Source organism: Ahaetulla prasina, chromosome 10, assembly GCF_028640845.1.
Source record: "Ahaetulla prasina isolate Xishuangbanna chromosome 10, ASM2864084v1, whole genome shotgun sequence".
Classification (NCBI taxonomy): domain Eukaryota; kingdom Metazoa; phylum Chordata; class Lepidosauria; order Squamata; family Colubridae; genus Ahaetulla; species Ahaetulla prasina.
Window position 1 is genome coordinate 3167782 of NC_080548.1, and position 27681 is coordinate 3195462.

At 47.3% G+C, this 27681-nt stretch overlaps 1 protein-coding gene across 1 annotated transcript in view; it reads left to right on the forward strand.

Annotated features, from left to right (window-relative positions):
• Nucleotides 1–23065, forward strand: part of BMP8A (bone morphogenetic protein 8a) — a 31449-nt gene extending 8384 nt beyond the window's left edge. The window contains exons 2-7 of the mRNA XM_058196283.1: nucleotides 12894–13086; nucleotides 14137–14285; nucleotides 18001–18198; nucleotides 19269–19348; nucleotides 20035–20145; nucleotides 21630–23065. Coding sequence (XP_058052266.1) covers nucleotides 12894–13086; nucleotides 14137–14285; nucleotides 18001–18198; nucleotides 19269–19348; nucleotides 20035–20145; nucleotides 21630–21779 — 881 coding nt within the window. The 3' untranslated portion in view covers nucleotides 21780–23065. The remainder of the gene's footprint in view (nucleotides 1–12893; nucleotides 13087–14136; nucleotides 14286–18000; nucleotides 18199–19268; nucleotides 19349–20034; nucleotides 20146–21629) is intronic.
• Nucleotides 23066–27681: the final 4616 nt, after the last annotated feature.

Here is a 27681-nt window from a genome sequence, read left to right on the forward strand (position 1 = left end):
AAAAGGGGTTGGGCAATCCACAGGACAGACTTAATGCAGTTAAATCAGACTTTCAAAAGCCATCTCGATCCTCCAACATCTGTAATCGCTGTCAGCCCTGAAGTCGAGAAAGGTCTCGGAGCAGCTGCCTGCTTTGAAAAAACCTTTCCCTCTGCTCACGTTTCCCTTTTCTCTCGGATTTGGAGTTGTCCACCCGGAATATTGAATTGCTCAAGCAAAGTCCAGACTGCTTGAGAAAGCAGCACACACACACACACACACACACACACACACACCAGTGGATGACTCCAAATGAACCCCTTTATGCGTTCCAGGTGAGAGAGGCTTCGCCCAAATTAGCCCAGGCTAAGCCCTTGACTTTAACCGAGGAGTTGCTGAGCATCTTTGCAGTATTACCTTTGCCATCAGTTCAGCCTTCTCACTTTTTATTTATTTATTTATTTTATTTATTCATTCGGTTCCTGTAGCTGCTGGACTCAGTCCAGTGACTCTGGGAGGCTTACAATTCTAAAAGCTTTTTATATTTTTTAATTAAAATCTTGGCAAGGGCCGATTTCCGCAAGCTGTGCTGGAATTGGGCTTCCTACTTTGAGGTTTGGGCAGAAAGTGAATGTGTTTGACCTGAGGAGGAGCAAAGAGGGACTCTGGCCACATATGCTGGATCAAAGTGGCCTCTTTCAATATGAGGGAAATGCAGAAGAATTAAACAAAGGACCAATACATTAGAAGCCCAAATGAAAAAGGGTCCTTCCAGGAGAAAAATACAAAGTGAATTTGCTGGGGTTCAAGTATCACCAAATTTTACAGAAGGCGGAATGGAGGGTGCTATTGTCCAGTGGTGAAATCTGAACCGGTGTACTATTGGTTTGCTGGCTGTGCATGCTGGGCTCATGCATACCACGCACCAAATGCCAGGTGTGCGCACAGTGCACACCAAAAGAGGCAGGGGGTAAGTAGAACAGCGCAAGTGGGGGGGAGGGTGATCAGCTGTGGCATGCAATCTTTTACTTTTAAAAGCATTTTTTTTACAACCTATTCGGCTGAATAGATTGTAAAAAAAATGCTTTTAAAAGTAAAAAAAAGGCTCTGACAATCAGGCAACTCAGCTGTGATCATCAGAGCCTTTTTTTTTAGCCTTTTAAAAGCATTTTTTACAACCTATTTGGCCGAATAGATTGTAAAAAAAATGCTTTTAAAAGTAAAAAAAAGGCTCTGACAATTGTGCGGCTCAGCTGTGATCATCAGAGCCTTTTTTTAACCTTTTAAAAGCATTTTTTAAAAGAAGTGGCAAGTGGGTGACCAGGCGATTGGGTGGGCATGGGCAGGGGGCCAGGGATTTTTGCTACCGGTTCTCTGAACCACCCACTGCCATCGCTGCCATTGCTGCCATCGGCTGATCCAGTCTGAACCGGGAGCATTTCACCCCTGCTATTTTCCTGTAGAAGCATCGTGGCTTTCACTTTTGCAGCAATAATTAGGCTTAGTTAGATGTACTTTAATCTGAAAGTTTAATTAGTTCATAATTATATCAGTTATTATACCGGTAAACTCACTAGGGTAGCAGAGCTCCAGCCCATTTGTTCTCTCCTCCCCTTTCCGTAATGTGCAAACAGGGCATGAATGAAAGGCCTGTCTCAGGAACAGCCCTGTGTTTTCCAGAGGGAAAGCATTAATTCCAAGAGTTTGGATTTAAATTTCATCTGAAAAACAAACATTGACCCTTTCATCCTCGTCCAGGAACCGACCCTTGAGCCAGCCTTTGCTTTCTAATTAGATTTATCTTTTTAAGCATTCAGAAACACTTTGTGCATCATGAAGGCATTTAACAAATGTTTATTTTTCAGAACACCATAGAAAACGCTGCCTGGAGCAGAGGGTGTAAGTTACGGTGCCAAAAAGGATCATATCTCTTAAATATAAACTATGAAAGATTCCTTTCTTGGACGCTCCTGGGTCCCGATGGTGCCCTATTCTGTGTTGAACCAAAGATGTGGTGGTGGGGCTCTCAAATAGACTTCCACCCTTGCCCCAGTGCAGCGGGTCTGCTGATCTTCCTCAGGGAAGAGTTGAGGGCCCAGCAGATCCCACTTCCTGGAAGGCTACCTAGAAAGGATTCCTTAGGATTTATCCAGCCAGTGTGTTTCCATTCCCCTTCCAAACAGCTTTGGTGTTCCAAAGCAACTCCTCCCCTTGAACGGAGGGGCCGGCCTCTGCTCAGCCTGGAAGACTCCAATGTGAGGCAGCAAAAGCAATGGGGTGTGTGTGTGTGTGTGTGAGAGAGAGAGAGAGTTCTTTAAGGTCCAGATGACCACCAACACCACCCCCTTGTTGGTGGTGAAACTCTTCAGGCCCACCATGTCTTTCCTTTCTAGAAGGAATGAGTCCAGCATCATAAGGCCTTCTCAGGAGGAGACCCCAGCCCTGTCCCCAGTTGCAGCTCCATCACGTTCTGACAATCCTCATTGTCCTCCTCAGCTGCACAATGCTGCCCTTGTTGCATCTCTAGCCCAGGAACGAAGCAGCCTTAAATTGTCATTTTCTGAACTGCAATAAAATACTGTAGTTGTTTCCCCCTAAGGAAACCACCTGTATAAAATCTGTGCTGGTGTCAGACCTGCTCCAATTCCATCCCTTAGAGATGAAAAGCCTTCGACTCCTTTGGTTAAAGCAAAAGGTTCTTTTACTAAAAGGGTTGGTTGCAGTAAAGTCAAGCCAGCTTTGAAATCACTCTGCTCGCTGGATACAAAAATAAAGTGTAGGGTTTTTGGCTCTCCTGCGCTCCGTTTTTGCTGGCAGAGGGTTGCAGGAGGTCGTGGCAGCCGAAAACGGAGCTCAGGAGCCTATTTTCACTGGCAGACTGCTCCAGCCATCACAGGTGCCCCCAACAGGAGTGACATCGAGCTGGCCACACACACCCAGGTCAAACACAACCCTGATGTGGCCCTCAATGAAATTGAGTTTGATACCCCTGATCCAAAGTAACTCCGGGTGGCTCCTTTCCCTGTTTTTCGAAGCAGCTTCTCTCGGTGTTTCCTGCCAGGGGGGACGGAGCCAAACTGCACCACCCTCCTTTAGGGCATCAAGGGAACTTCACTTTTCCTTGCTGACATCTGGGAAAAAGAATGAGGGATGTCCCATGGGGGGGTGGGGGGGTTCCTTGGTTCTTTCCTTGGCCTCAGCCTGTTCAAGTGGATAAAAGAGTGATGGGGGCTTGTGTCCTAAAGCTTGTCACCTTGCAGAAAGATCCAACAGCCCGAAATGAAACGACCATGCTAGGCCCAACCTAGCCTGGTCCTCTCCAGAAGGAGGAGGGGGAGTCAAGCAACTGCCTGCCCACTTTAAGGACCAATCCGGAGGTCCTTCCCACTGGGTCCTTCTCCATCATGTCCTGGAGAACCGTGTACAGTGGCAGATTGGGATCTCTCTGGGATCAATTAGGGTGAGCCATTTCGTAGAAAAGTGCATCCTGCGCCTTTCGTTACCAAATGCCTCAAAGCAATCCCATTAGAGTCCCGTGATCCCACAAGCAGGGTGTGGAAGAAGAGGCGCAGGTGGGCCTGATCTGGGAGTTCCTCCCTTTCTGGGTGCTGCAAATGAGCTTCCTCGACACCCCCCCACTCCCCACCCCCACTGCCACTGGAGACGATCCTGTTCCTCCTCAGGTCCCCTTCTCTCCACCGCCCCACCGCCTGCTTCCTTCCGTCCTGCGGTCAGTCTGTGCCGAAGCAGCTCCACTCCTTTGCAGTGATGAGTGCAGTGGAGCGTCTTTGAAGTAGCTGCCCTGAAACAATGGGTGGAGTCAGATGGTGGGAAACCAGCCACCCGTCTCCCCCCCTCCCCAAACATGGGTTGGGGCTGTGGAGGAAGCAAGTCCTGACTTGTGCGAAACCAACACAAGCTTTGTGTTCTTTGGAAGAGAATCTGGGATGTGGTGTGTTGAAGCCCTGCATAAGTGATCACAAGCTCCCTTCCCGCACAACATCAGCCTTCCCACTTTGCTTGTGGATCAACCAAGCAACCGTTGGACATCTGCACTTGTGCTGCAGAAAGTTCTCCCCTGAGTTTTCTACCCGTTCTTAATTCAGTTTGGTTGAAAAGAATTTGATTTTGACATTTTATCCAAATGAAAAGAGAATTTGGAAAAATGTTCCTGGATGGAACGAGATCTCTGTGGACTTCCTGTCTCTCACAGTACAATCGCGCTAACCCTAACCCTATTTTCTGGGGTGTGGCTGCTCCTGCCAGGTTAGTGTCATCTGCAGGTCTGATGAGTTCCCCTTCTGTTCCCTCATCTAGATCATTTATTTATTTATTTATTTATTTATTTATTTATTTATTTATTTATTTATTTATTTATTTATTTATTTATTTATTTATTTATTTAGTCGAATACATATTAAATAATATATATAAGTATAAGCATGAATTGAATACATAAAATGAATACAATTAAAGGGAACATTAGGACAGGGACGGTAGGCACGCTGGTGCTCTTATGCACGCCCCTTACAGACCTCTTAGGAATGGGGTGAGGTCAACAGTAAGACAGTCTTAGGTTAAAGCTTTGGGGATTTTGGGAAGAGACCACAGAGTCTGGTAGTGCATTCCAGGCATTAACAACTCTGTTACTGAAGTCATATTTTCTGCAATCGAGATTGGAGTGGTTCACATTAAGTTTGAATCTATTATGTGCTCATGTATTGCTGTGGTTGAAGCTGAAGTAGTCATTGACAGGAAGGACATTGTAGCAGATGATTCTATGAGCTATGCTCAGGTCATACCAAAGGTGGCATAGTTCTAAATTTTCTAAACTCAGAATTTCATTTATGAAGATGTTGAAGAATACTGAGCCTAAAACACAACCTTTGGGTACCCGCTCTGGGTGTGATTTGTCAGCCAGTTACAAATCCATCTGGTGATGATGCTGTCTATCCCAAATTTTTCTAAATTACTAAGAAGAAATTGTGGTCTGCTTTCTCAAATGCCTTTCTGAGGTCCAAGTATACTATGTCAGGTGTGTTCTCGTTTGGGTCCTTAGGAAAGAAAAACCCTCGATTCCATTGATGAAGTGAAAGGTTCACTTTTACTAAATTTAAGCAGTTAAGCATAAGCAAAGCTAGGTCTGAATATTCCCTCACAAGCCTGAGATATTCCCATCTCTCTGGTCCTCCCCACTTGGTCAGTCCATCAGTATCCAATAGTGTTCATTTTTGAAGTTTTGAGGATCGGTGCTTCTTTGGTGGAGTTTCACATTCTGTTCTCACGGCTCCGTCCTTGAGCAGCTGGTTCTTTCTGCATTGACACTTCTGATTCCTGTCACTCTGTCATTCCCCCCTCCTTCCTTCCCATGCCCATTGCCTACTTCCCCACCCCCATTACTGCATTTTATGGCAGGATGCCAGCAAAATGAACTACGCTGAAGATGACAGATCTAACATTGTGTCTACAACATTTTGCTAATTCAATAATTTAGTCATTTTCTCAGAGAATGAAATAAGATTTGTTTGGTATGATCTGTTTTTGATGCACCTATGTTGGCTCCTGGTTATAACTTTGATTGCTTCTAGGTGTTCACAGGTCTTTACTTGATTATCTTTTACAGGATCTTCCCAGGTATTGATGATGATGATTGGTCTGCAGTTTCCTGGATCCATTCCCCACCACCTTTAAGATGTGTGGACTTCAATTCCCAGAATTCTCAACCTGCATGACTGACATCCTGGCTGGACATACTGGTTGGGGAATTCTGGGACTTGAAGTCCACACATCTTAAAGTAACCAAGGTTGAGAAACACTGCTGTAAATTCTCTTTTCCAGATGAAGCTTTTTCTTCCAGGTGTCAGCCAGAAGAGTTTACTTGGAAGGGGCACCACAACCCCTAAATTGAGGTCAGATTTCCCCTCCCCCAGGGGTGGGGGTGGGGATGCACTGGTGGTTTTCCATTGCCTCCCTGTGGACACAGTGACATGCTGGAATAAGAGTACAGTTGAATTTGGGATAGGGGGGTGGGAATCTTCTTGCAGGATTTCATTTGAATGAAAATAAATAGGTGGAAATCTATTTACTTGTTTTATATATATATGTGTGTGTGTGTGTGTGTGTGTATATGTGTATGTATGTGTGTGTGTGTGTATGTATATATATATATATATATATATGTCTTTGGTTATTCAGGTTTTCTCCCGCGTAAAATTTGAAGTGTCTTGGTGACGTTTCGACGAAATCCCATTCGTCATCATCAGGCTAGGTGCATTTTGTAGGAGAAATGTATGATCGTTGCTGTTTCTTCCTTTTAACTGCTAGTGGGGGTTTTGAACTGATTGGTTGGGAGCTTGGCTGTGTTCTGATTGGGTGGAGGTGTGTTCTGATTGGTTGGGAGTTTGGCTGTGCTCTAATTGGATGGTGGGGTTGGCTGTGTTCTGATTGGCTGGGGGTGTGTTCTGTTGGGGGGGCTTAGTTGTGCTAGGTTGGTTTGAGATGCAGGGGGATTTGAATTGGTGAGTTGCATTGCTGTTGTTTGGCTTCGCGTTTGTGGTCGTGCTTCATCTTCATGGTGGGTGTCAGTCTGCTGCATGTATGGATTGGAGGGGTTTGAAATGGCTAATGATGCCGCTGCGGTCTGGCTTCTGGTCCATGGTCGTGCTTCATTATCGGTGTGGGTTTGAGTTTGCTTTCTGTATGGATGTGTGGTGGTGACATACTGTATATATATATATAAATATATATATATATTTGTGTGTGTATGTTTTCTGAGGTTTTCGCGGGTGTTTGTATGCAAGTCTTTGGTTATTCAGGTTTTCTCCCACGTAAAATTGGAAGTGTCTTGGCGACGTTTCGACAAAGTCTCATTCGTCATCTTCAGGCTGGTGTTTTCAGCTTCGTGCTTCTAGGAGGCTAGGTGTTCTAGAAGCACGAAGCTGAAAACACCTAGCCTGAAGATGACGAATGGGATTTCGTCGAACCATCTCTCCTTGATTAATTTCCACCCATTGCTTCTTGTTCTACCCTCAGATGCTTTGGAAAATAGTTTGACTCCCTCTTCTTTGTGGCAACCCCTGAGATATTGGAACACTGCTATCATGTCTCCCCTAGTCCTTCTTTTTATTAAACTAGACATACCGAGTTCCTGCAACTGTTCTTCATATGTTTTAGCCTCCAGTCCCCTAATCATCTTTGTTGCTCTTCTCTGCACTCTTTCTAGAGTCTCAACATCTTTTTTACATCGTGGCGACCAAAACTGGATGCAATATTCCAAGTGTGGCCTTACCAAGGCATTATAAAGTGGCACTAACACTTCACGTGATCTTGATTCTATCCCTCCTACTACTATTGAGCAAGGTACCGCATATACGGTACCTGTGCATTTTGTTTTTTTTGCCTAAATGTAGAACCTTACTTTTTTCGCTGTTGAATTTCATTTTGTTAGATAGCGCCCAATGTTCAAGTCTGTCAAGATCTTTCTGTAACTTGAGCCTATCTTCTGGAGCGTTGGCTATTCCTGCCAGATATATATATATATATATATATATATATATATATATATATATATATATATATATATATATATATATATATATATATATATATATATATTTGTTTTCTGAGGTTTTCACGGGTGTTTGTATATAGGTCTTTGGATGTTCGGGGTTTCTCCCGTGTAAAAATTGAAGTGGCTTGGCGACGTTTGACGAAGTCTCATTCGTCATCTTCAGGCTTCAGCTTCTGGGAGCAATGTGTGATCGCAGCTGTTTCTTCCTTTTAACTGCTAGTGGGGGTTTGAACTGATTGGGTGGGAGCTTGGCTGTGCTCTGATTGGATGGGGGTTTTTTTGTGCTCTGATTGGCTGGGGGTGTGTCCTGTGTTGGTGGGGGCTTGGTTGTGCTCAGTTTAGTCTGTGTTGCAGGGGGATTTGAGCTGGTGAGCTGCATAGCTGTTGTTTGGCTTTGTGGTCGTGCTACATCTTCATAGTGGGTGTCAGTCTGCTGCATGTATGGATTGGAGGGGTTTGAAATGGCTAATGTTGCAGCTGCGGTCTGGCTTCTGGTCCTTGGTCGTGCTTCATGATCAGTGTGGGTTTGGGTCTGCTTTCTGGGTGGATGTGCGGTGGTGACATCCTGTGTGGACCTCGTGAGTGTGGGTCTGGTGTCATTCCTCGTGTTAGGGACTCGTTTGTCAATAAGGCGGGTTTCAAATGGCTGGTAGGCGGAGGTGTCATCTCGTTTGTTCATGCTGTGTGGGCGTTTTTCTATCTCAATGGCTTCTCTGATTATTCTGTTGTTAAAGTGTTCAGTTTTGGCGATTATTCTGGTCTTTTTAAAGTCAATATCATGTCCTGTGACTTTAAAGTGTTGGACCAGGAAGAAGTTGGTTCCTCTTTTTGAATGAGTTCTTGTGTTCTTCAATCGTGCACTTATTCTTCTGTTGGTTTGTCCAATGTATGTGGTGGGGCAGGCGGTGCATGGGATTTCATATACTCCTTGATTTTCTAACTCAATTTTGTCTTTGGGGTTTCTTAGGATGGTGGATATTTTTCTGTTTGTGCAGAATGCTGTCTTGATGTTGTGTTTGTGGAGGATCTTGCTGATTCTGTCTGTGGTGCCTTTTATATATGGGAGGAGGGCTGTGCCGTTTTCTTGTTCTCTGTCTTGGATTTTAGTGGGGGGTTCTTTTTGGATTAGCTTGGTAATCTTATTTGTTTGGAATCCATTGGATGTTAGTACGTTAGTGAGAGTGTCTAGTTCGGGTTTTAGGTGTTGTTCATCAGCTAAGCATTTTGTTCTGGAGATGAGTGTCTTGGCTACGGAGTTGATCTGTGCTGGGTGGTGGTGTGAGAGTGCGTGCAGATAGCGGTTTGTGTGTGTTTTCTTCTGGTAGATGGTGTGTCCTAGGGAGCCATTGGGTTTTCTGTAGACTAAGACATCCAGGAAGGGAAGTTGGTTATTAACGTCGAAACGTCGAAACGTCGCCAAGACACTTCCAATTTTACGCGGGAGAAAACCCGAATAACCAAAGACCTACATACAAACACCCGCGAAAACCATATATATATATATATGGTTATGTTCGTGGCTGACCACTAGGAGGCATTATACAGCTAGCTTTGTCCTTGTATGGGGCTCATCACTGTACCTCTCCATCTTGCACAGCATTTATGTTGGGCCCATTAGCAGGATTTGAAGCTATCTTGCTCATGAGGACTGTGTGTTGTGCTGCATTTAGTTTTTTTGGTCTTGCTGTCAGTAGATAGATAGAGGGGTCTATAGATGTTCCGGAGGCAAACCTTCCGTTGTGTTGCTGCTGCTAATTTACGCTCCTAGACAAAGGAGGTTATTGTTGGTTATTTTGTTCAGGTCTCACATTAGAGCCTCCTGCCCGTCTCCACAACCTTTCCTATAAGCTGTTATATTTGCTCACAGCCACAAGGAGGCTCTATTTGACCAGTTTTGTTGTTAACTGGAACTCAACAGGCACCTGTAACCTCCATCTCTTGGTGTCGTCTTGGAAACTTCAAGACTTGTGGTCTTCCATTTCCAGAATTGGGAGTGCCTCCTGGGATGTACATAGGTCTTAAAGTTGGCAAGGTCAAACATTTCATTTTAGTTCTTATATGTGCATTTTCCCTGACCTGAAATTCTAACTGTGTCTGTCCCAGCTTGGGAATTTAGGAAAGATAGACCTTCCACTCCATTTGTAGCAAAAGCAGTGGTGGGATTCAAATTTTTTAACTACCAGTTCTGTGGGTGTGGCTTGGGGGGTCATGTGACTGAGCGGGCATGGCCAACTCGATGTCAGCCCACCAAGCCACACCTGCCAGGCCACACCCACAGAACTGACAGAAAAGGCAGCTCCTGTGGTCTATCCCTTTATGGTCCCCCTTCCTCCCCAAGTCCAAGTACCTTAAAAGGGACACCACAGTCCAGCTGCCTTCTGAGCAGCTCCATTGCAATACCGTCCCTCCGGCGCAGGAGGCCGTTCTCCTGGCCAGGTCTGGCAATGGGGTGCGGCCGCGCATGTACATCGGCAGGCAATGGGGTGCGTGTGCGCGGCCAGCGTGAAAAACAGGGCAGTGATGGCAGTGCCAGGACTTCAAGCCTCTTTTTCAGCCTGAAGTTTTGGTTCAATAAGCCTGTAGCCATCGCCTCTTTTTTGACGTGAGAAGCCTCCAGCCGCTGCCTCTTTGCCAGCAGGAACCAAGCCAGCAAAGGCAGCTGGAGACTTCTCACACTGAAAAAGATGCGGCGGCTGCAGGTTTCTTGCACCAAAAACTATAGAAAACTACAGGCCTGAAGAGTCCTGAAGAAGTCCCATTGCTGCCCTCAGTGGCTGCCCTGTTCTTTGTGCTGGCCACGCGCACACACCCCATTGCCTGCTGATGCCGCTCATGGCCACACCCAGCCAGGAGAATGGCCTGCTGCACCAGAGGGACGGCGTTGCAGCAGAGCTGCTTGGAAGGCAGCTGAAAACTACTGGCGGCTGGAGGCTCGCCAACCGAGCCTTGCCAGGAACCCCCAGCAAGGCTCGGACAAAGGTGAGCAGAACGGAGGGGCGAGTGGGTGCCATGCAGGTGGAAGCCCCGAGGAAAGCCTTGCACGTTCCCTGATCCGCTGAAGGCGAACGGTGAATGGTGGAGGCTCCTGGGCAAGACTGGAGCTGGGGAATGGCACGTTCCCCGATCCAGTGAAGGCAAATGGTGAGTGGGCAGAGGCTCCAGGGCCTCAGGGAATGGCGCATTCCTGGGCCCCGAGTCCGACCTGAGGCAAAGAGCGAGTGGGCTGCATGCTTACCTTTGGTGAGCAGAGCGGGCGAGGTGTGGAGGCGAGGTGAGGCAGTTAGCTGGGCCAAGTGGCGAAGGCAACATATATAGGGTGGGATGGGGCAGGGGTGGCTACGGCAGACAGGTGGGGTGAGTGGTGACCGGGCAGGGCCAAGGCCAGCCAGAGGTTGTATTTGCCAGTTCGGTGAACCAGTTAAAATTTCCGCTACAGGTTCACTCGAACTGGTCCCAACCAGCTGAATACCACTTCTGAGCAAAAGGTATACTATTACTAAAACCAAGTGGTTACAACATAAGCAAAGCCAGATCTGAATATTCCCACGTAAGCTTAGTGCTTTTCCCTTCTCCCGGGACTTCCCCCCCTTAGTCCTTTTGTAATTCTACAATGGTATTCTCAGTCATCCAGCTTACAATTGTCCCATAAGGTGCTTTTTCAAGAGGTAACTGGACTTGTTTTTCTTAGAAGATGTTTTGTTTCTCATCCAAGAAATGTCTTCAGCTCTGACTAGATGGTGCGGAATGGAAGGATTTATTTTCCTTGCAGACAGCTGGTTATTTGCATTCTTTTTAGGGAGTTGTTGAGGCTACCTGAAAGACACAGACAAACCTCAATTTGCGGCCTCAACGACTCTCTAAAAAAATGCAAATGGCCAGCTGTTTGCACTCTTGTGTCCTTGGATCTGCCAGGCTCTGTTCCTGGCTGGCACTTCTGGTTCCTGTCATCCTCCCTCCCTGTATCCCCTTACTCCTCCCTCCCTCCCTCCTTCCTTTTATGGGAGGGTGCCATTTAAGAGAAGAAGAGCTGAAGTGATACGATGGCAGATCTGACAAATTGTAAACTGCTCTGAACAGGAATTCACTTTTGTTTATGTTGCTTCTGTCACCTGCAAACTGGAAGAGACAATCTAGAAAAATCCATCCATTCTCTCAGAAATTGATCTTAGGGTTTCTATTACTGCAGAGCAAGAGCCCTCCCTAAAATGGGCTTTACAGTAACCTTATCTATGCCACCGGGGTGGGTTCTACTTACCTTTACTACCGGTTCACATCATGCCCGCACACGCACGCATGCTCCGCTCGTGTGCGTGCTCTTCTGCGCATGCGCAGAAGCATTTTGATGACATTTGGATCAGTGGGCGGAGCCTCCCACCGGTTTTACTACCGGTTCTATAGAACCGGTCTGAACCGGGGGCAACGCACCACTGCTATGTCTTATGGTAGTCTTTCCTGTTCAAATTGTAGAGCTTTTCCAATTTGTTTCAGGTCAACCGTGTGTTGAGCCATTGGTTTCAAGAAGAATTTCATTGTCCCCCCCCTCCCCCACACAGCCTGAGAGAGAAGGACTGGCCAAGAGTCACCCAGCTGGCTTCCATGTGTGTTGCGGGATTAGGATTCACAGTGCCCTGGTTTCTAGTCTGGTGACTTCGCCATTTTTCCCATCCAAATAGTAATATATAATAGAATCCTAATTTTGGAAACTTTTAATTCAGTAGATTATAATTGCATGTGCCCTTTATGCAGCCACATCACATGGTATCTCATATTTGCAATCAACTGCTCTTGCAAGATCATTTTTCCAAGTATAGTTAGCAAGGTAGATATTTATTTATTTTATTTATTTATTTATTTCGATTTTTATACCGCCCTTCTTCCGAAGGACTCAGGGCGGTGTACAGCCAAGTAAAAATACTATATAAACATTAAAAGAAATTAAAAAAACATATTATAATGTGGCTGAAATATTAAAACAATTTAAAATCTTAAAATATAAATAACCCCAATAAAATTTCAATCCAGTCCCGCTTGAATAAAGAGGTGCGTTTTCAGCTCACAGCGAAAAGTCCGAAGATCAGGCACTATATCATTATTTTAGTTTGTTTGTGACACCCGTTGATTGAACATCATTTGTCCGACTCACCTGTACTTTCACTTAGCCATCCAAATGCATTTTAGACTGCTGCATTGCTTTTAATTAACCATTATTATTACTTGAATTTGGATTTTACTTCTAAAGTAATTTGTAACTCTGTAATTTGAGAGCTTATTTGAAGCAGAGAATGTAAATAATGGAGGCCCAAATAAATGCCTTTGTTTTTTTGATGTGTGCAACTCTATTCAGTTGAGCTGGACAGAGGCATTTTCCAGAAGAAGCCTTACTGGAAAGAATTCAGGTTCGACTTAACTCAGATCCCAACGGGGGAGACTGTCATGGCGGCCGAATTCCGAATTTACAAGATGAAAAGTTACACCTGCCACGTTAATCAGACCCTTCACCTCAGCATTTACGAGGTCATCCAGGAACACCCAAGCAGGTACAAAGAGACCCAAATTTTTGATTTCAGACCTTAGCTGACTGGTTGGTGGCTCCAGCCCCTGTTTCTCTAATGAAACATTTCAATTGCATGTGAACGAATAAGCTACCGGAAGGAATAATTCTTCCTGCCAGCGAATGACAAGGAGATGCTCTGCTTGGTTAATTTTGCTTCTCCTCTCTCAGTAAAGAGGCTGTAGCAAAACATCCCTTGATTCCAAGAGGATAATCATTTGAAAACTGCAGACAAGACTGATAGTTGTACGTCTGTTAATAAATATCAGAAAATGTAAAAATAAAAGTGGCAGAGGTCAAAGATTTGCAGTTAAAACTTGGAGGAATCCTCTTATCTTTAAACATGTATGTATGTATTTACAGATGGTCCTCAAGTTAAGACCATGGTTAGGACTAGAATTTCCATTGCTAAGCAAGGTGATTGTCAAGTGATTGTCCCAATTGAACAAACTTTTTGCCACAGTTGTTAAGTGATTCTAACTTTCCCCATTGCTGGTCAAAAGCTGGCTGGAATGGTTGCAAATGGGGATCCTCTAACCCTGGGATGCCACAACCGTCATAACTACACGCCAGTTGCCAAATGCTCGAATTTAGATCACGTGACTATGTGGATGCGGCAACAGTGGTAAACGTGAGAACTCGTCATAACTCACTTTTTTTTGTGACGCTGTCACTTTGAATGAGCGTTAAAAGAGTGAGGGTGAGTTGTGTCGAGGTGTTCCCAACTTTCCCTGTTCAACCAGGAACGAGCACAAGGCCTTCAGCTGCGTGTGTCCAAAGAGCCATTGCCTGGATCACCTGCTGGTTTCTTTGTGCCCCTGAAGATAGGTGGGCCCTGTCCCAGTCCTGCCCAAGAGCAGATCTCTCAGTCTGGAAGAGTCTGCTCAAGAACCCGGGATGGGTGGGTGGGATTTACTTAATTCCTTTTTTAAACCACTCAAGAGTTAAAGGTCTCTGATAGTTTGTGGTAACATCTGGCACATTCACTGCTTTCATTTTAACCTGAGAGGCTCCAACGTGTTTTCTGCTCCTCCAGGGAATCCAAGCTTATGTTCTTAGACCTTCAGGAATCTCTGGCCGGCATGGATGGATGGCTGACCTTCGATGTCACAGCTGCTAGTAACCACTGGTTGTTGAACCGGAAATACAATTTGGGGCTGAGACTTTATGTGGAGACAGAGGATGGTAAGGCTAATGTATTGTTTTGTCCATTTTAGTTTTCTATCATTCCTGTTTGAAAGGAAGAGATACCTCAGGTAATAGGGAGAAGATACCAACTCAGTAAACAGAAACTTCAGTTCATCTAAAGCAGGAGTTCTCCATGGGCTGGTACCAGTCCTTGCAAGGAGCGGGCAAAGTTTCATTTGTGCAAGTGGCAGATGTGCGCACCAAACCACTCCCTCCCTCCCGCCACCACTGCTGCTGCCAGTCCATGGAGCTGGAAAGGTTGGGGACAAAGGAATGGACAATTATATTGCTATGTGAAGATATCAAAAGCTGCTGTTTCCCTAATGCTCCTTAATTTTGCTGAGGTTTTCTGCAGTCAAATAGGAATTGAATTAAACAGACGTTCTCCAAGGCAGTTAAAACAGTAGTATATCATCCACATGTCTTCCCCCATTCCCTTCTGCAACTTTTATTCAGAAGTAACTGTTATCCTTGCATTAATTAATTAGAAGTTTCTGTCTCCCGATCTTTGTCGGTCATGTTTTCAGGGAACACAACGTATTCCTGCTGAAGTCCTAGCCAATTAGTTTAAACAGACAGATTAAACAGATTAACAGAGGTGGAAGGGACTTGTAGGCGGGGGTGAAATCTACTTACGTTCCTTACCGGCTCAGAAGTTTGTGCGCGCGTCACATGCACACGCAGACCTTCTGTGCATGCACAAAAACTTACATACATACGCAGAAGGTAAAAAATACATTACTTCCTGGTAATGTATTTTTACATACATTCCTGGTAATGTATTTTACACCAGTGATTCCCAAAGTGTGAGCCGCGGCTCCCCAGGGAGCCGCGCTATCGTCATGGGGGCGCCGCGGAATATCTGCGCCCGCTGCGTCTGGCGCTGATGCGCCATTTCTGGGGCGTCTGGTGCGCATGCGCAGTTGCAGGTCGGATTTCCGGGGGAGCCGCGGGCGAAAAAGATTGGGAACCTCTGTTTTACACTATAAATAAAATACATTCCTGGTAATGTATTTTACTTCCAGGCGAGTGGGCGGAGCTTTGCTCGACCATCAGTACTGGATCACTGAACTATCGGCTACGATCACTACCGGATCGTGCGATCCAGTCCAATCTGGGAGCATTTCACCTCTGCTTGTAGGTCATCTATTTCAACCTCCCACCCGAGCAGGAGACCCTACACCAGTGATGGCTAACCTTTTTGCCATTGCGTACCAAAAGCGGTGGGGAGGTGTCTTGTGTGCATAGCCACACCCATAATTCAGTGCCCCCACGTCCCCGTGCATGTGCACATGACCCCCCCCCCCATGCCCCGTTTTGGGCCTAGCAGGCCTACCTGAAGCCTCCAGAGGCCAGAAACGGACGTTTCCAGACTTCTGGCAGGCCCGTTTTTTTTGCCCTCCCCAGGCTCCAGAAGCTTTCTTGGGGTCTGGAGAGGGATAAAACGCCCCACCCCCACCCCGAGGCCCTCCGGAGGCCAAAAATGCCCTCCCAGAGCCTCTCCTTGAGCCCTGTACTTAACTGGCATCCAAAATGGGCCGTATGGAGACCCTGGGAGGGGATGGGCGATGTGGGTCAGGCCAGCCAAAAATTAGTTAGCCGATGTACGCATGCGCGCTGAAGCTAAAGTAGGGTAACAACTCACGTGCCTGAAGATACGGCTCCGCGTGCTATTTGTGGCACGCGTGCCATAGGTTCGCCATCACAGCCCTACACCATTTCTGCAAATGGCAATCCAATCTCTTCTTGAAAGCCTCCAGTGATGAAGATCCCACAACTTCCAAAGGCAACTTCTGTTCCATTGTTTGATTGTTCTCAGTGTCAGAAAATTTCTTCTTATTTCTAGATTGATTCTCTCCTTGATCAGTTTCCATCCATTATTCCTTTTCTGGCGTTCAGGTGCCTTGGAAAATAGCTTGACCCCCTTCCTCTCTGTGGCAGCCCCTCAAATATTGGAAGACTGCTATCATGTCTTCCGTGGTCTTTCTCTTCACTGAACTAGCCATGCTCAGTTCCTGTAACGGTTCTCCATATGTTTTAGCCTCCAGTCCTCTAATCATCCTGGTTGCTCTTCTCTGCACTTTTTCTAGAGTCTCAACACCCAAAACTGGATGCCGTATTCTAGGTGTGGTCTTATGAAGTCTTTATAGAGTGGTATTAGTACCTCACTTAACCTTGATTGTACCCTCTGTTAATGCAGCTTAGGATAGCATCGACATTTGTCTGCCACCACACACTACTGGCTTATATTTAGCTGATTGTCCACTAAGACTCCAAGATCCCTCTCACAGTTACTGCTATTAAGCTTGGTTTCACCAAGTCTATATGTGTACTTTTGGTTTTTCTTGCCTAAGTGTAAGATCTTACTTTTCTCTACATTGAATTTCATTTAGTTAGATAGGGCTAAGTGTTCAAGTCTGTCAAGATCCATCTGGATCTTGAGCCTATCTTCTAGGCTATTCCTGCCAGCTTAGTATCATCTGCAAATTTGGTAAGTTCCCCTTCTATTCCCTCATCCAAGTTGTTATTGAAGAGTACTGGCCCTAAGATGGAACCTTCTGGTACCCCACTGCTTATTCTCCTCCATGTAGATGTAGACCCATTAAGGACTACTCGTTGAGTACAGTTTGTCAGCCACTTACGAATCCATCTGGTGGTGATGCTATCTACAGTATCCTTCTTTTTCTATCTTACCAAAAAGTAGATTGTAGTCTACTTTGTCGAATGCTTTGCTGAAGTCTAAGTATATTATGTCCACAGTACTTCACTGATCTACTAATTTAGTCACTATGTTGAAGAATGAAATAAGATCAGTTTGGCATGATCTGTTTTTAACAAACCCATGTTGACCGCTAATTATTACACTACTCGTTTCTAGATCTGCAGATCTGTTTTTTTATTATCTTTTCCAGTATCTTCCCGGGTATTGATATTAGGCTGAGTGGTCTGTAGTTTCCTGGGTCTGGTTTTTTTTCCTTTTTTGAAGATGGGAACGACATCAGTTCTTTTCCAGTCCTCAGGTAGTTCCCTGGTGCTCCAGGATTTTTGAAAGATGTGGTACAGTGAGATGACATCTGCCAGCTCCTTTAGAACTCTGGGATATAATCTGTCAGGTCCCAGTGATTTGTATTTGACAAGATCAGACAGGTGTTCTTTTACCTTTTTTTTTTGCTTATTTTAACTTTATTCTTGCTTCCTAGCATCTTTTTATTTTTTTTAATTTTAGACTTGCAATCTTTGTGGAGACCAAACTTTGTCCTGACATTGTGCAAAACAATAGTAAGAAAAAGTAGCTGGTAGCGCATTAACTCAGTTCATTTGTTAATGTCAAACAAATCCATTGGGCATTGCATTTCTCTTTGAAATTTGTGTCCAAAGGGTAGCTGTCAGTCCCACAGTATTTGAGGGTCATAAGAATTCCTTTGCACAGTCATTTTTTAGGGCAGACCAGTGGAAACTCTGCTTTCGCCCTTCTTTTGTGCTAGAGACCAAGGATGCTTTGAGGGAAGGAGACACCTCCCCACCCCCCACCCCCCACGACCCAGCAGCCCTCTGCCTTGTGCTTCAGAGGGCATCTCTGAAGCCTCTCCTTGCAACTGGGTGCTCCAATCTCCCCTCCCTCTCCCATCCGTGTGGAAGTCTTGCTGGAAGGGGTGCCAGGCTTATCACATGAAGGAGCTCATTATCAGGGTTTGTTCTTTGGCTTTTGAAGGAGAGAGTGTGGACCCAGGACTGGCCGGCCTCTTGGGTCGCCATGGACCACGTTCCAAGCAGCCCTTCGTGGTGACCTTTTTCCAGGAGAGCGAAAACCAGGTCAGGCTCCCCCGAGCAGCCAAGCCGGTAAAACGACGACCGCAGCACAGGAAGACCTACAGCTTCCCCCACTCCAACAGGCTCCCGGGGCTTTTTGGTAAGAAGCAGAAAGACAGGAAGACGCTTGGCTGACCAAGCTACACAGGGGTCATCACAGGGTCTGGTCAAAAAAAGTCCAAATGGCGACACCACAATCAAAGCTCCACCTGTTTTCGTGCACAACACCTGTAGAAACAGGTGGGGCCTCAATGACACCACTGTGCTGCCCTCCTGATGTTTCTGCCCTCACTCTGGACGCCCTGGAGTTGCGTCTGCCCACCAAGGGGCGGCTCAGGGTTTGAGAAGCCACAGGAGGCATCGCAGCCTCCTCGATGCCAATCAAGTCTGGATGGAGATGCAGAATGAGTCTCTTCAACCTGAAGCTTCGTAGCCCTCCTTGGCTGAGCTGCCTGGGGGAAATTCGGCCGCAAACCTGTCATGTTTCAGCAGAATTTGCTTGATCCTCAAACATACCCCAAACACACGGAAGACACACATGTTTTGCACCTGTCAACTTCCCCAACCCTGAAGAAAGTTGAGAGCAGCCATTTTCCCTGGCATGCAGGTGGGCCAAGCTATGGCTGCTAGCAATTTTCATCTGACTGCCTCTTTGGCTGGTGGGCAAAGGGAAGGAGGGCCGGCCTGCACTCAAATTCCCAGAACTGCCAGCCCAGCCCCCACCCACCCATCTTGACCCACCTGGGCGTCTGAAAGGTTAACTAAATCCAGTTGCAGAAGCCATCCCTGCACCTGAGGCAGCTCCGCCGGTGCCTTTTTGAATCTGCTCCTCCTCTGGGGAGCTCCGTGGCCCAGGGAAGGTTTCCCCAAAGGGCCGTCTTGGAGGCCAGAGTGCCACGGCTGGGAGGTCTGGCTCACAGGAAAGCAGCCGTGAGCAGGGATGGAGCCACGCTTGGCACCAAGCCTTTGCCTGCCTTCACCTCCCAGAACTGGCAGGGAAAGGCTGTGGGCGCCTCCCCTGTGGGGCAGGACAGCTGGGAGTCCAAGGGAGTACACAGGGAGTGGGGCTGTGGGATGTGTTCCCCTTCCCCCTACCGAAAGATCCCGCCGTGGAGCATTGGTTGCAGAGCTCTATAATAGAAACACCCGCCTCTTTTTTTCCTTCCTTAGATGACGTCTATGTTTCTGAACACAGCCAGATCTGCAGAAGGCATGAGCTGAACGTCAAGTTTCAAGATTTTGATTGGCTGGTAACCATTTTTAACTCTGTTCTTCATGAGTTCCCAGAAAAAAATGAACTGTGGGTTCAGGTAGCTCTGCCCGTCCTGCCCCCTCCCTTTTGCCACGGTCCCCCCAGAGGGGCTCTGGTCTAGCTTAGGCAAAGTGAAGGTGCTAAGGCCAGAGGGGGCTGCCCTCAAGTGCTTCAGGGGAATAAATCCAGGTTCCTATTCCTCAGTCAAGGAGGAAAGTGCCTCTTGCAACTCTGCTGAGTCTGCTCAGCTTGACCTTTGGAAGTGAAAGTAACGTGTTAACCTCCCACACACAGACACACCCCAAGTGTAGAGCATAGAGTTGGAAGCAGTGGTGGGATTCAAATAATTTAACAACCGTTTCTCTGCCCTAATGATTTCTTCCAACAACCAGTTCACCAAACTGCTCAGAAAGTTAACATCCGGTTCTCCCGAAGTGGTGCGAACTGGTTGAATCCCACCACTGATTGGAAGGGACCTCGGAGGTCTTCTAGTCCAACCCTTGCTCGAGCAGGAAACCCTATACTATTCCAGACAAATAGCTGTCCAAACTCTTTTTGAAAACCACCCACAACTTCAAGCTCCGGTATCTCTCGTATCAGATGATTCAGGAAATTGCCAAACTAACTGGTCTGGCCGACCCAGCAGGAGTGGAGGGACTGACCTTCGTCCTTCTCCTCCCCCAGGACTGGGTGATTGCCCCCCAGAGTTACCCCGCATTCTACTGTGATGGAGAGTGTGTGTTTCCCTTGAATTCCTCCATGAACGCCACCAACCATGCCATCGTCCAGTCGCTGGTCAGTATCTCTTGCGGGAGGCAACAGGAGGGCTTCTTAGCAAGTGGGTAGATGGACAGCAATTGGTTGTACTATATTATTTTTTTGTTGGATTTCTCTCTGGCCTCTCCTCTAGGAGCTCTAAGGGACAAACAAGGCACTTCCTCTCCCAGTTTTCTGAGCTGGGAAGGAGTGCCTGGCCCCAAATCACCTTGGGGAGCTCCAGCATCTTCTCCCCTCGACTGTGCTGGCTCTTCCCCAGAGAACCACAGGGCTGAAGGAGGGAGGGCCAGAGTCCTAGTGTCCCCATCCAAGCCCTTATTGGTGGAAATGCAGCAGCAACCCTCTTCCCTTCACTAAGATCACCTTGCGACTGAGGCTTGCTGGAGTCGAGTTGCTCTTGTACAAAGAGCCTCTTCCTGTGTAGAAGGATGAGCTTTGTCCCTTTTTGATCTCCCCAAGATGGAAAGGGGGCTCTCCAATAGTCTAGATGAATAACATTTCCTCCAGACCCCAAGGAAAAAAGCCGTCTGACCAAGGTTGGTCTCTTCTGCATGAGCTTGGAAGCCTGCTAAGAACAAAGTGGGCCTTTTTCCAGCAGAGCTCACCAAAGGACCAGTTCACGTGTCAGAGCTGATCTCCTTCTGCACTTGAACTCAGTAAGAAAAGGCTGAAAGTCCTCCTCCTCCTCCTCCTCCTCCTCCCACCCCCAAAGCCCCCAAGAGTTGAACTGTCATATGCAGGATCAGGAAGAAGGGACAGCAACTGCAGCTCCACACCCTGCACGTGGGTCATTATTTTCAGGTGGAACCCCTTGGTTTACTCTGAGCCTCTCCTGGGGCCCACTGGCTCTTAGCTGCTGACCTTGAGGGATGGGGGTGTTGGTCAAGAAGGCTGCCACAGCTGAATAATCCCCACTTTTTAAGAGGATTGTGGACACAACACATGGCAACAACTTTTGATTGCCTCCATCTCAACCGTGACTGCTAGAGAGAGGGAAGTTGCGGGTGGCAACCTGGACTGTTGGTTGCTTTCTTGTCTGGGTGCATGCACACAGCCCACTCGTTTTAGCAAGAACTGTGCCCCCTGGTGGCCAACCCTGTGCCAGTGGCCGCGTGGAAGAGGTCCTCCTCCTCCTCCTCCTCCTCCTGCCACGGATGAGATCAGGAAGCACTTGGGACTCTGAAGGCAGAAGCTGTTCCTCCCCTCAGCTGTGCCTTCCAACATAAATGGTAGCCTCAAAGTTTGGGGAATAAATATTTTTGCCAGTGCTGACAAATAGCCTAGTCATGGAAACCGCTGCATTTTCTCCTGAGAACCGGTGTTTCTTTAAAGCATTTCCACTTCCTTGTGGAGAGTGGCCAGGGGGAGTGGATGCGCGGGTGTGTGTGTGTGTGTTTTCTTGGCGAGGGCTTGACCGTCTGCTCCAGGCCAGATGCTCAGCCCTGCAGGAGGCTTCGTAGGAGGCTTGGTCTGCTCCGGTGACCGTGTTCCTTCCCTTGTAGGTCCACCTGATGAAGCCCGAATCTGTTCCCAAGGCCTGCTGTGCCCCCACGAAGCTCAGTGCCATCTTTGTTCTCTTTTATGACAGCAACAACAACGTTATCCTCAGGAAAAAGCGGAACATGGTGGTGAAGTCCTGTGGCTGCCACTAATGCTGTGGCCAACCCAGGCTCTTTCTGGGGAAGCAGGCACTTGACACAGATGGGGGAGCACGGTTACTACCTGCTTCTAAGAGGAAGACCCCTTGATGGGTAGGGAAAGAGCATCTGCCTGCCCCGTGGACTGGGACGAAGGAGAATCAGCCCCAAACCTGTGGACAACAGGGCCCTGCCATGGACTCCCCACTGCCGGGAGAGGTGCGGCTTCTTAACCAAACAAACAGAGAAACGGCTTTGCCAAAGAAATGAAAAGATGAGCAGGCTGCAAACATTGCTTTAGCTTGGATTTTGGAGTGACCTCTTCCATCCCCTCCCTGATCCTGCACCACAAATTACATTAAACCAAACACATCAAATAGACTTATTTTGTGCAAATGCAGGCTGCCATTTATCAAATAGCCCTAATTCTGCAACAAGCTAAGAGGAGTGACTGCTTGCAGGGATCCCCAGATGTGGGCAGCTCTCTGCAGCTGGCAAGCCTTCCTGGTCCCAAAGAGCACCATTTCCAGGGCCCGAGAAGAGCCGTAGCCAGGCACTTCGTTGGCAGCCCCTTCCTACCTTTGCTCTGTTCTCACATGGCTGCGATCCAGAGAGCCCTGCCACAGGTGCCCAGAGGCTTTGGCATAAACCAGCATTGACACCTTGTGGCCTTCCTCCTGAAGCCACTGCCTCCAGAGGCTCTGCTGCCAATTCTGCCAAGTGGAGAGACACACACTCCCGCCCTGGGGCAAGATGTTCAGAAGGCACCCAGCCTTCCAGTTCAGCCTCGATCAACTGGGGAGGAGACTGGGCAGGGTTGGGGGGGGAAACAGTTTAGCCTGCTTTTAAATGCAAAGTTACCTAATTTCACATTTTGCAATCGTACCCAAACAGAAGCACATCGATCATTAGAAATTCATAGCTCTCCAAATTTTGCCTTGCAATGTTAAAAGGACATTTCTATAGTAAATGGAATATATATCTTGCATGGAAGTTGGGTATGTAATGCATTAGCTAAGAAGGATTGCTTATAGCCAATGTACATTAAATCAGATTGCAAATGAATATGCAAATGAGAAATATGCACAAATTGTAGCACAAACGTTTTAAGAAAATCGATGCTATTGAGTTTGAAGGGGAGAAATTTGTGAATGGAAAGAAAAGAGGAAATGAAGCAATTTGAATAAATATCGGTTGCAACATTGCTGCCCCTGAGAAATTTGTTTTGCTGCCCCAAATGAAGGAGCAGACATTGGCAACGCAGAGAGTAGCATGTTACACAAACTGCTCTTGACATGTTTCTGTAACAGGGCTCAAAATAATGTGAGTTTTATGCTGGCCATAAAAAAGTCCCACTATTTTGCGTGGGTGGATGGATGACTCCCCACTGCTTGTTTTAAGATGATAGAACAAAAATCATCATAATTTTAAAAAAAATTAAACTTCCATTTGAATATGACAGTCTTCGGAACTAATGGTTGCATAATACATAATTCTAAGTTTTAACATCTTAAAATCCCTCATGACCTATTGGCACATACGTGCTTTGCCAAATGCACAACAGGCTACACTGCGGCATACTGATATGTACAACCTGCCAGGAAAAATGGAGCAGGAGAATAGCCATTCCCCTTAAAAGTGGCTTCCAGTAATTGCCTTGCTCATTTCTAGTTGCTCACAAATCCATTGCTTGATTATCTTTCCCAGGATTTTCCCAGATATGGATGTCAAGCTGGTTGATCTGTAGTTTCCTGGATCCACTTTTCCCCGCTTCCTAAAGATTGGGATCACATCATCTCTTTTCTAGTCCTCTGGCAGTTCCTGTGGGCTCTGAAAGACGAGTTCAGTGATTCTGAGATCACATCTGCCGGCTCCTTCCTCCTAATCCTGGGATTTAAACCACCTGGACCTGGCAATTTGAACTCGTCTGAAGTGGATAGGTGTTCGTTGACTAATTTCTTACCTATTTGGACCTGAAAATTCCTTCTTCTGTCTCCCACTGTGCTGCTTCTGATGGGTTGGTCTGTTTTTCCTTTTGTGTAAAGACAGATGCTAAGAAGGAATTAAGCAGTTCCTCTTCCTCCCTGCTGCCTGACTTTATTTATTTATTTATTTATTCATTCATTCATTCATTCATTTTATTTTATTATTTATTTATTTTGCTATCTTTTGCATTAGTGCAGGGGTGTCAAACTCAAGGCTTGGAGGTGCTTAGGTCTGACCCCCTGGAAACAGTGAAGGATTGGCCCGTGGTGCCTCTGCCAGCAAAAACGGAGCTCCATTTTTGCTGGCAGAGGGTTGCAGGGCCATTGCAGCCGGAAACAGAGCTTGGGAGCCCGTTTTCACTGGCAGAGCACTCAAGCCGCCACAGGCACCCCTGACACGAGTGACATTGAGCTGGCCATGCCCCCCCCCCAGCCCCCCAAGGTCAAATACAACCCTGATGTGGCTCTCAATGAAATTGCGCCTGGCACCCCTGCATGAGTGGACTGATCACAATCCAGCTCATCAGAAGAGGCCAGATTGGGACAGGTTGATCCACATGAAACTTCCAAGAAGTCCTCTGGAGTTCAGTCTCCAAGTCTGCTAATGACTTGGAAGTTTGAACTCTTACTGTCCCCCGGGTGTCCTGCCACCAGTGCAAGATGGGGTGTGAGTCAAGAAGCAAATTTAGTCCAAACACCATAAAGGAACCGGAGCTCCAACAAACATCAGGTTTTGATCCTGGAATCTTTGACGGGCTGATAGCAACTGAAGTCTCCGGCCTGCCCCAGTTTGCTCTCAGAAAATAAGACTCTGTGACTCCATTCAGTTGAAGGAAAGGGACTTGTACTGAAAGAAACTAATTGCAGCAGTCAGGCGGAATCTGGTGGCCCTGCGCAAAATGCAAAGCTATTCTTTCCAATCCCAACCCCTCCCCCATGACCAATATCCCCCCCCCCCCCCGCCAGGCAAACAGATGCCAGTATGGTGTTTTGAACTTGAGGTGTCAAACTGGTAACATTCCATTCTCAGAGCAAACAGCCTTGAAGATCCTGGTACCAGCCGGTTTGGTGATCTGGTCTTCTTCTGTGTCACTTCCCCCTCCCCCTTCCCCACCATTAGATACAGAGATGTGGATTGCCCCAAATGCCTCCCCTCCCTTCCCCTTTGATGGGAGGAGCCCAGCAAGGCGTCAGGCCAACAATCGCAATCCTAGCATAAAGTCCAAAAAGAACTTGACAATAAAAGATGGCCTTTAGTATGTTGTGTGGACCCAGTCATTTTGATTCCCAAGACTGGGGTTTTAATCCCTGCAATTTCATCAGAGAAGTCCAGATGGGGGGGGGGGAACTTTTGCTTTGCAGCTGCTGCTTTTGGGAACTCCCTCAACCACTGAGAACAGAGCAATGCAAAAGTTTGGGAAGAAAGAGGGCGAGGCAGGGAGTGCAGCTTCCCACACAACTTAATAATTCTCCTTCGGTGGCAATGACTCAATCCTGCCAGCACTGCTAGATCCCCTCGGTGGATCACTGCTTCTCTCCAGATGGGCACCTAAGAGCAGAGCTCTGTAGGATCAGTCTGAACAAGGCGCAACATGTTTCATTTCCCATGAAGGAAACATCCCCCATAATTACATGGTCTGTCAAGAAAAAAAAATCCTTCCGCTCATTTGTCTGGGAAGTTTTGCCAGCCAGCTTCTCCAGAAGGTATCATTGTGCCCTTCCACCAAGATCACTTTTCAAAATTATGAGTGCAGCTCTTCTGCTTATGCCAATGCCAACCTTGGAGGACTTCCATCGGCACCAGGGAAAGGGGGGGAAACCATCTTCTGACCCTTTGTGCCGGATTTTGTTCTCTATCACAGAAGTCCCAAACACACTAGGAACAATCATGAGTAAAAGGGGCTCCAGTTCACACCTGATGCAAAGCTGTAAGCAGATTGGTGGCTTTGGGTGTGGCATGAAGTAACCAAAGAGCCTCTGTTATTTAAGCCTTCATGCACCCGGGACCCCTAAGAGCCTCATTTGGGAAATACAATCATTAGCTCCTGTTTTGACCACTTACTTCATCAGATGAAGAACAGACGAAGGTGTTAAGAGCAGGACTGTCTAATTCAATTCCATTGAGGGCCACATCAGAGTTGTGATTGACCTCAGGGGGCTGGGTGGGTGGGTGGGTGGGTGTGTGTGTGGCTAGGATGGACGTGGCTGATGGGATGGGCGTGGCCAGCTCAACGTCACTCATCGAGGTTCTGTTTTCTGCTGCAACAGCCTCTTGCACCCCTCTGCCAGCAAAAACGGAGGCCAGGGAGGCTGCATGCGGCCTGCCAGGGCTCCGTTTTCAGCCATGATGGCCTCCCCGGGTTCCATTTTTGCTGGCGGAGGGCTACAGGAAGCTACCACAGCCGAAAACGAAGCCTGGGAGGGCCATGTGCAACTCTCCCAAGCTCCGTTTTCACTGAGAGGCACCATGGGCCGCTCCTTCACTGTTTCCAGGGTGGCCCCACAGGCCAGATCTAAGCACCCCATGGGGTGCATCCAGCCTGTGGGCCTTGAGTTTGACACCCCTGTTAGAGGAACCCTAAGAGGAAGTTGAAGCATTTCAAGGGGGAGATATTTAAGCCCAAACTAGGGCTGCAGAAACCTGGATGAGCAGATGGCAGCAGAGGCGTTTCAGTGGCTGCCATCCCGCAACTGTCCAGTATTTACTGCAAGAGGCCCAGCCTTGGACGAAGTTGAACCATTTCCACCCAGCAAACCTGTCTGTCAAACGACTCAAGATGGCTCTCATCACTGTGACTCAGTTCTGCCTCCATCCAGCTTCCTATCCTTGGAACTCCCACAACTCATCAGTGGTCCCTGGCTGTCTGCCTAGTCCTCCCACAAACAAATCTGGGCAGAAACACCCCAGTGGTGACCGGCTCCCCCAAACTGACTAGCCGCAGGAGCTAATCAAGCCCCTATTGCCTCTCTTGCCAGCCCCTGCAGCCAGCAGCAGCTCCAAAGGGAGGGAAGAGCAGGGAGCCCAACACCAAGCATCTCTCTCCATCCATCCATCCATCCCAAAAAACACTCCCAAAGGCTGCTCTTCTGGTGTGGGGGGGGGGCCTGCTTCTATGCCTGGCTTTGGATATCCAGGGGAGGGCAGCTGCCTGCTCCACCTTGAGCCCAGCTGTAGGCCACAGCTGCTGGGGCGCTTCAAGTACCTGGCCTCTTCCCTTCCACCATGGAATGAGCTTTTTTCCCCACTAGAAAATGTGGCCCAACTGGGGTGGGGTGGGGTACCTTCTGCTGCCTGCAGCCACCTGGTTTATTGGGTCTGGGGGGAGGGGCGGGTTGGAGAGGCAGCCAAAGAAGCTGAGGTCCTCGCAAAAGGGCTGGGTTTTCTTCTCTACTGATGAAATTACTGTTCATTATATTGTAACGTGACAATTGTCAATTGTACCATTTCAGTACAAGACTTTATTGGAATCTTCCTGCCATGGATATGATTTAATTTATTCTGGAGTGTCTCCCTGGCAAATTGAGCAGCATACATGAAGAAGAAGCTTCAGAGCGAGGACTTTCCTCCTCCCCTCAAGAGCAGCTACCAGGAATTGGGCACTTTTTGTCATTCTCTTGTTGTGCCAACCAGCTGCTGTGGTTCCAGCTGATGCAGAAAGACAAACGGCACCATTAGCCTCAGCCGCAGTTTGCACCTTTCATGATGAAAGGGAAAAGTGAAAGCTGGTCTTTCCTGAAATAGAAAGCGCAGCACAGGGCTTCTTGCCCTGCGCAAACACATCCATCTCACCTGTGAAACAAGTGTTGAACTTCGGCTTCTATAATTTCCAGCATGGAAAACTCGGACTGAGAAAGGTTGCACCGCTGCTAAATGAGTAAGCAATTCAAAGTAAACCTTTAACAGGTAATTATGGGAAATTAAAAGATGGATC